The 8,481-nt window shown below is 42.1% G+C and overlaps 1 protein-coding gene across 1 annotated transcript; it reads left to right on the forward strand.

The window, feature by feature from the left end:
• The first annotated feature begins 3,012 nt into the window (after positions 1 to 3,012).
• Positions 3,013 to 8,443, forward strand: ccn4a (cellular communication network factor 4a). Its single transcript, XM_067255351.1, has 5 exons — positions 3,013 to 3,198; positions 4,868 to 5,153; positions 5,472 to 5,726; positions 6,154 to 6,347; positions 7,645 to 8,443. The coding sequence occupies exons 1-5, from the start codon at positions 3,151 to 3,153 to the stop codon at positions 7,945 to 7,947; spliced, it is 1,086 nt and encodes a 361-aa protein (XP_067111452.1). The 5' UTR covers positions 3,013 to 3,150; the 3' UTR covers positions 7,948 to 8,443.
• The last annotated feature ends 38 nt before the right edge of the window (positions 8,444 to 8,481 follow it).

The following is an 8,481-nucleotide window of genomic DNA, read 5'->3' on the forward strand; positions in this document are numbered from 1 at the left end:
AGCTTCTGTAACGTAACGCACCTCACCAGGATAGCAACGGTTTTCATACACACACCAGTGCCCAGTGTTCAGTATGGAGTCTGTGACAGACCTTTAGTGTGCTGTAGGAAAGCTTTGCTATTGTAGAACCTGGCAGCTTCCTAAATCCCTTCTTTTGTGTAGGTCACCGCTCGCCTGCCAAAAACTCTGGAGACAAACAAAGCGTGGAATGCTTTATAAAGACACAATGTGTTAGGTTTGACAAGAAAGTCCATTAGTGTTACTGTTGCCCTTTAATGCCTAGATCAGGAAGAAAGATATGAATCTCAGCTGGTGACCACTTTTTGTATGTGTGTTTGTTTGTGTGCGTATACGTGTGTGTGTGTGTATTGGATAGTACTGGTAGTGGGGGCGGGGGGTATTTTGACTGATTTTTTACCACATGCCCTTAAGTGTAATTAGCTACTGAGTTTGCAGTTCCATACATGCCAGTGCCTGGCATTTAAGGCCATGGAGAGGACAAGGGTGGTTTGCAGTGTGACATAAAACTGGCTGGGATCTTTGAGTAATTCTCTTGGACCACTGGTTTTTATAGCAGTTGTTAGTCATTCTTGTATAAACAGTGGACTTCTGATGAACAGAAGCAGCTCTAACCAAACTAAGATGAAGTATGGAATGACAACTAGCGTAGCATTTTGAAGCAAGTGGTGCATCCTGCCTGGTAGCATTATAGCATAATTGTGTGTAAGAGTCTTGGTTAGCTTCACTGTCAAAGTCAGATGGATTTTGGAGCTCAGTCAGTGCATGGTGTGAAGTGAGCATAACATGTAATCCATTGTGGAACCTTCAAACGGGTGTAGCCTGTGGACATTTTGGAAAATGAAATCAAACACGATTGGATGCCAAGGATGCACACTTGAACCAATAAGGACAATCAGCCAAATTATATGAAGTTAACGTTCCTAAAGACTGCAGTCACTATTGTTAACTATCTGATTCGCTTCGGGATTCTAGGTATCCCTGTTGAAGTTGTTTTCCAAGTGTCCTTACTGACATCTATTAGGCACCAGACGGATCCCATGTATACTTTAACAAATGTTATCAAGTCAAGCTCCTTGAACCATAAGAAACAGTAGGATGGAGGCTATTCAAACAGCAGGAACAGCAAGAACGTCTAATCATGAATATATTGGAGGACCAGCTGGTGAACTTTAATAATGTTATTAAAAAAAGCTTTATACACATTTTTTAACAAGAAATTGAAACATAATTGCATGTGCCCATATGCTATGGCCAATTAGAAGCGTATTCTTTGCTTTTGAGGCTCAGAGCCAATAAGATGAATAATTATCATTGTATTGGCAAAATTTGAAAATAATGGAATTAAACGGAATTAAACTTGTACTAACCGTCATCGCAATCATTAAAATCTCCACAATCTCCGCAGCCATACTGAAACTACTGATGAAGGTAATTGAGCTATAATGAGTGTCACGGTGTCAGCCTGTGCAAGCTCACAGTTACAGTGCAACAGGTGAGGACGTTCTGTGTAAACAACGGTCACCATGTGATGTCTGTTCTGGTATAGCTAGCCACTTTTGGCCTGCAGACTTAAACTATGGGACCTATACCAGATGTTTTCCTTGCCCATGTGTCCCTGACCACAGCTAGCTATATAAAGACTGTAATTACTGGACACGACTGAGCTGAGATTGCCATATCCTCTCTCAATACACAACCTGTTTCAGACAGCTATACATGCTACAGAGCTTGCTCTCTAAATACTGATGTTGGTTGGAGGATGAAAAGAATTACAAACTTTAACCTTCAACCATTTTTACATCAGCATATACAGTATGCAGCCTGTGTTCTGAGGTTACAACTACTAGTAGGCTAGTTGTAATTTGATAACAATCATGTTGGCTGAAACAGTAGAAATACCTCAACTCATAATGAGAGTAGAAACATGTAAACACGGGGGAAACTGTGCAGGTTTCATTTATTTAGAAGGGACTGAGCAAACTGCTGATAAATTCATTAATACTACTATAAATTAGGCTATCAAATATTTCAATCTATCAATATTACAGTTGTATAATTGAAAGATTGGATTGGATGGACAAGCAGCGTAATTACCCTGTTACTCATAAGGTAACCCAGTGCAATACATTTGTAACAAGCAGAATCATTTAAAATGTTAAGTTACTGTAGGGAAAGTGTAATTGTATGTGGCTGTACCTGGTGTTTTACTCCTGGTATTGCATCAGACAAATATAACAGAGTCCCATTTTAAGAGGGTTTTTATCACTGTGTTGACTTGTGGCTGAATTGAGAAATTAATATGTTTGTTGGAGCTTGTGCTCAACATGTGTGTAATGACTGCTTTTCAAATAATCACATTGTTTTGCCTTCAGACATTTTCCAAAGTAGCAGCTATAAACCACTGGCATTTTCTAGGTCCAAAATAGATAACTATGTCATCTAACTACAAAACCATTTAAAGCTGGATTTTTGGTAAGTAATATAGGCCTAATGGACATGAAAATACATGACATCAGTGTGATTTTGATTGAACATCTGTGAGCCAGACAGACAGACAACCTAATGAATTTCCATCCTTGAAGTTGGGTCTACTGCGAACTACAAGTGAACCTTTTCCATATCGTCCTTAGGCCTATATGACTTCTCAAAACGTTGCATGGCACCATATAAAAAGTAGCCTCAAGGTTTGGAAAGTGGATTCATTCTTGGCGTTTCCAGTTTTATTTGAAACGTCTCTACGACAGACTATGTACAGGTATATCGTTATATCAAAGAAAATGTATGTTTTGCGAAGCTGTGATAGATATCGCAGCTCACCAGACACGCCTCGGCCACCGGCGGTTGCCTTATTTCAGGGCGGGCTCACGCGCGTGAGGAGCAGCGGGAGAGAGTGGAGCGGAGGGGAAATAGCAGAACCGACTGCCAGGGGGAAAACTGCGGGGTTCGTCCTTAGACCTGACGTCAGCACCACGGAGCTTTTAATATCATCTCCCTTCACGGGACAGAGACAGCGCTCATGGAGATGACAGCCACACAGCTACAATGCTGGAGACTTATGGAGAGCAAATTATTTTGTTTTTAGTAAGGGACTAATTCTGGACTCGATGAATTTACAACTCCTAATCAGTGATGAGTTGGCTCCTGGTGTGGATTCTCATAGCAGCCGGGATGCAACAGGTGAGACCTGCACCATAAATAGATTATCTCAGATAAACTTGACCGAAACCCAATTCTTCTTATTTTCTTAAAATAATGAAATAAACATATTTAAGAGTCTCGTTTTCATGTGACTAACGTGACTACATTTTGATCAAAGAAAGGCACGTCCACCGGGCGCAGTTATCTTGGCCAACTAATTTGTATTTTCTGTTAAAATGTCGCACAATACGGCTATAGTTAGGTGTCTTGGTATTTGTACGATATTTCAGACAATAATGTCACCTCCTGTGAAACTTTCTGCAGTGCAGTCGGCTCCCTGTGGTTTTATTGCTATAGAGAGCTGCCTCCTTGTGGTTATTCAGGGATAGTTTCCACGTTTCACTTTTTAATTGGACGTAATCATTTAGTTCTGGTTCACGAGGCTTTTCCTGACAGACGCTTACATTTTTGTATCATAGTTGAGAGTTCGACGGACGACGGTCTTTTCTATTTTTCATTGAAATATATTTACTATTTTCTTATGTAGGCTATTGTACTCTGGACCTGTACACTAGATATGTAATCGATTTGCCACGCATTAAAAGGCACATAGGTAGTCTACGCCCACGAGACCTATTTTTAGGGGTCGATGGAATGGGTCAGTTAATCTAAATGTGCTGTGCAAAGGTCTAAAACCTGTTCCCTCACATACAAAGTAAAAAGGTTCGGATATTAAAAGGTCTACCGGGATTTACTTAATACCTTATCAAATCGTATTCTTTTCTCAATAAAGCCACGAGGAAAATATCCTTAGGCATACTTGTAGTGATATTGCGAAATTGCAATGCCCCCCTGAACTAAATGATTAAAATCATTCGATTGTTAAACCCCTACCAAATTGGCTGTAGTACATAGCTGTAGATTACTGTAGCTGCAGTAAACGTGGTTGACGCTGTTGTTATTGTGGAATTAACAGGTCCTAACGGCAGCAGACAGAAATGCCCAGAAGTTGACCTCAGTGGCATGACTAAGATTGAGCTAATTTACATTATTTGCCAAATGTGTCAGACTAACTATAGGTCAGACTAACCCTAACCCATCACCTTGTATGTTTAAAACAAAAATACACCGTTTCTTGAAAATAAGCTACAAATCTCAAAATACAGATACAAAGCCACAAGTCAAGTTATTGATGCACAGATGACTCAGAAGGCTGTCCTGTTCTCTGAAGAGACTCATACTATTTCAAGACTAACCTGGCAACCTTTGTTATGTTGTTAAGCAGTCCCCTATGGCTTGTTCACAAAAAACATCTGTTCAGAAGTGCAGTAATACTCCTCTGTTTTTGATCCTGGCTTGAGCGCACATTAGTTTGTCGAGGCAATTCACACAGGGAGAGAAACCTGACATATTGAAAGCATATTGTTGCTGCAGCTGTTGAAGACATTTGGAAGGTACCAAGTGAACATGTCAAAACTGTCAGGCCTCTCCAGTATTCTTTGAATGAGCTCAAAAGCATCAAGGAGGAAGTTACTAAGCCATTCAATCTTATTGTCAGATATACTTCATATTCATAAATGGTTAAATATCTTAAGGGCACACACTTGTTGCAGGGCACATGACAGAGAAATCAGAGCCGTAATCCTTTAGAAGGGTTAGGGTTGGCACAATAAAATGAACCCCCCCCCCTGCTTTGTTCCCTCCCCAGGCCTACTCCCAGACCTCCACCACCGTGGCGACCCCAGCCGAGCTCCCCACCACTACCGAGCTCTACAACAGAACGCAGTACTGCCATTGGCCGTGCCAGTGTCCCCACAGCACCCCCTCCTGTCCTCCTGGGGTCAGCCTCCTCATGGACGGCTGTGAGTGCTGTAGGACCTGCGCCAGGCAGGTTGGAGAGGAGTGCAACGAGGCAGTCACCTGTGACTACCATAAGGGACTGTACTGTGACTACAGCTCTGACAAGCCTAGGTACGAAAAAGGAGTGTGTGCATGTAAGTGTCACTCACCAACGCACCCTAACCTGTACCTGAACACAACGAGTAGACGTGCAGTCAACTAAAACAACTAGCACGTTCATATCGTACTGTAATATTACTGTATGATACTGTATCATGTTTAACATGCCAAAAAGATGAAGCTAACTGACTAAATAAACGAAATATCTAGTATAAATACTTTTTTGAATGTCTAACGATATATTTAGTTTAGTTTGAATTGGAGAAGATTATTCCTTATTCAAGTATAGTCTGTCCTGCTACTCTGTGTGTGTCTGTCTATGGTTTGTGAGTGCCTCCTTCCCTGCTCTCCAGATATGGTTGGCACTGGCTGTGAGCATGATGGTGTTATCTACCGCAACGGCCAGAGCTTCAAGCCCAACTGCAAGTACCAGTGTGTTTGCGTAAATGGCGCCATCGGTTGCGTGGCGCTCTGCAACGACTCCCAGCCACCGCGGGTGTGGTGTCAGACGCCCCGCTGGGTCAAGATCCCTGGGCGCTGCTGCGAGGAGTGGATCTGTGACGAGGCCAGGAGGGGGCGCAAGACCAACCCACGACACGCCGTGGAAGGTATGATGTAGGGGACAGGCTCATGGGACATCAACACACTGACACATAAGCACATACACGCAATCCAAAGTAACAGTGGTGATTTTGGCTAACGTTCGGTTTCAGATCAATGTGTGTGTGTGTGATTCTGGATAAGAGGGTGCGAGATAGTTTCAAGTCCAGGATGAATTAGAAGTTAGGGTGTGTTTGTTAGGATTAGCCAAAGCCTTTCCTGTGGACTCAGTCATACTATTATTTTTGGAAGGTTTCAAGTCTCCAGCCATTCATAGTCCAAGTACACCAAGCCAGAGGGAAACTTGAATGAAGTAGATGTTTGTCTAACTGAGGGATACAAATAGCAGCTGCACTCTTACACAAAGAGTACAGATGCATGTATTAGAATATGTTTTAAGTATTTAGATTCTGTCCCTCCCCCTCTTTGTGCTAGCTCTCCCAGCTGAGACCAGGAGCTGGCATAAGAACTGCATTACCCAGACTACCTCCTGGAGCCCCTGCTCAAAGACATGTGGCCGAGGACTGTCCTTGAGGATCTCCAATGCCAACGAGCGCTGCCAGATGACCCAGGAATCACGCCTCTGCAATTTACGACCCTGCGATGTGGACATCACCAAGCACATCAAGGTGCAGCAATCTTGTACATGCACTGTCATCATGAAATGCACAAAACACACACACACACACACACACACCCTTTCCCTGTCATTTGTGATGTTACGCTCAAAGCCGTGCTCACAAAGCGGTATCGACCTTTCGAGGCAATTGGTACCGACACAAACATGTCGAGTGTGGCTTCAAATGGGCAAAAAACATGTGATCGCCTGTTGAAGCTTGCTGACAGTGTCGTGCTACAGTCCGAGACAAACTGCCTTTTATTCAAACGCTTAAGACATCAGAAATCACTAATATTTCTAAGTTATGGAGAGGAGACATATTCACGGACGCTATAGAATACATTCATTGACAGAGCCAGAAACAGATAGATAGACAGAGCTATATAGATGCGAGATGTGAGAGAGTAGGTGTACACAAGCACATACATCTTTCTCTAGTTTTGCCAGCCTTCAAATGTGGCCATCCCTTTCCCGGTTGCAAAAGCATGTTCCAAAACCTTAGCTAAATTATAATGTATTCATTCAGCATATACTTCCACTAAAACAAGGTCAGAGGGTTTCAATCTCACTATCTTAGACTAAGGGGCAGCGTTCTTACCACAAGGGTTAGGGTTAGGGTTACTCCACTTACCTCCAATTGTGAAATTAGAACCTAAAAGTAAATCTTATGAATGTAAAGTAGCAAAGACGTTACGGTGTTTATAATACAACAAGATATATGATAACATATTTTTGACACTTGCACATCGAAACATTTGTCACATAACTTTTATTTATCAAATTGATGACGATTGTGAGACTCAAGTCTCGATACAGTCGCCATACCATGAACTGACCAGCAGATGTCCCTATGGAGAAGATGTATCAAATGCTTCGAAAAAGCGCTACTTTTTTGACACAATTGTTTCAAATAGCTTGTTGCTTTGGAAAGCTTAGTTTCCCCCATCCCTACCTGTCATGTTTGTTGTTTTGGTGTATGACATGGTTCCATTAAATAGCCCCCTTCTTTCTCCATAATCCTCGTAAATTATTTGTTAAGAAGACCAAACGGCACAGTCTCATACCGACTCACTAATCCCAACACTGATCTCTCCCAGCTGGTCCTATTAACCCAGCTGCAGTTGATAACACATGGATAGTCTGAACGGGGGGTAGTCTGGGTAATGCGGTTGTCGTGCCAACCCCTAGTCTCAGCTGGGAGAGCCGGCAGGAAAAGGACAGAGGACAAATATGTCAAACTAATTCTGAATGCATCGGTGAGGGCTTCTAATCAAACCTCTCCTCTTTCTCTTCCCCGCCCCTGTCAGCCAGGGAAAAAGTGCCTGCACATCTACAGGGAGGAGCCAGCCAACTTCACGCTCTCAGGCTGCATCAGCAGGAAGGCCTACCAGCCCAAGTACTGTGGTGTATGTGTGCCCTCAGACCAGCGTTGCTGCATCCCCTACAAGTCTAAGACCATCCAGGTGGAGTTTGAGTGTCCCAGCGGAGCTGTGTTTACATGGCCGCTCATGTGGATCCAGGCCTGCTTCTGCAACCTCAGCTGCAGAAACCCCAATGATATCTTTGCTGGGCTGGAGAGCTACTACGGTTACCCCGGGGTTGCGAACTGAGGGATGTCAATCCTGTTCGTTAGGGCTCTACTCACTATTTTATATTTGGAGGGGCCTTTTTTGTGTTTTCAGTTGTATGTGATATATTGCATTTTGTGCAATATTTTGCAAGTATTTTTTGTACAATGGGATTTTTCTACAGTTTTTTTCCTAATGGAAAATTGTTAATTAAAAATTATTCTAAATATAATTACAAACTGAAGGTTTGTAAAACATGCCGTCTTCAAATCAGAGTACCATGCAGGTTGCTTTGACAATACTAGCTCACCAGTAAAGTTTATGAATAATTTTGGGATTTATTTATTTATGTATATCTGCAATACTAAATTACTGACATTGACAAACCTTTTATAAAATCTTGTAGCTAACTGATGTAGTAGTTTCAGAGCTAGTGAAATGAATTTACCTAGTAAGAGATGGTGAGGTGTTAAGACCAAGCAGATTTCATAGCTATACTCAAAAAGAATTGGGAAATAAAGACAGAAGGGTCAGTTACAAGTTATTTATTTTTTTCAAATTTTTTAATAAATACAA

Source organism: Osmerus mordax, chromosome 18, assembly GCF_038355195.1.
Source record: "Osmerus mordax isolate fOsmMor3 chromosome 18, fOsmMor3.pri, whole genome shotgun sequence".
Lineage (NCBI taxonomy): Eukaryota > Metazoa > Chordata > Actinopteri > Osmeriformes > Osmeridae > Osmerus > Osmerus mordax.

Excerpts from the sequence above, each read along its gene's own strand:
- ccn4a (XM_067255351.1), top strand. The coding sequence starts at position 3,151 with ATGAGTTGGCTCCTGGTGTGGATTCTCATAGCAGCCGGGATGCAACAG. Across the intron at positions 3,199-4,867 it reads TAGCAGCCGGGATGCAACAG|GCCTACTCCCAGACCTCCAC; the intron begins GTGAGACCTGCA and ends TTCCCTCCCCAG. Across the intron at positions 5,154-5,471 it reads CGAAAAAGGAGTGTGTGCAT|ATATGGTTGGCACTGGCTGT; the intron begins GTAAGTGTCACT and ends CCTGCTCTCCAG.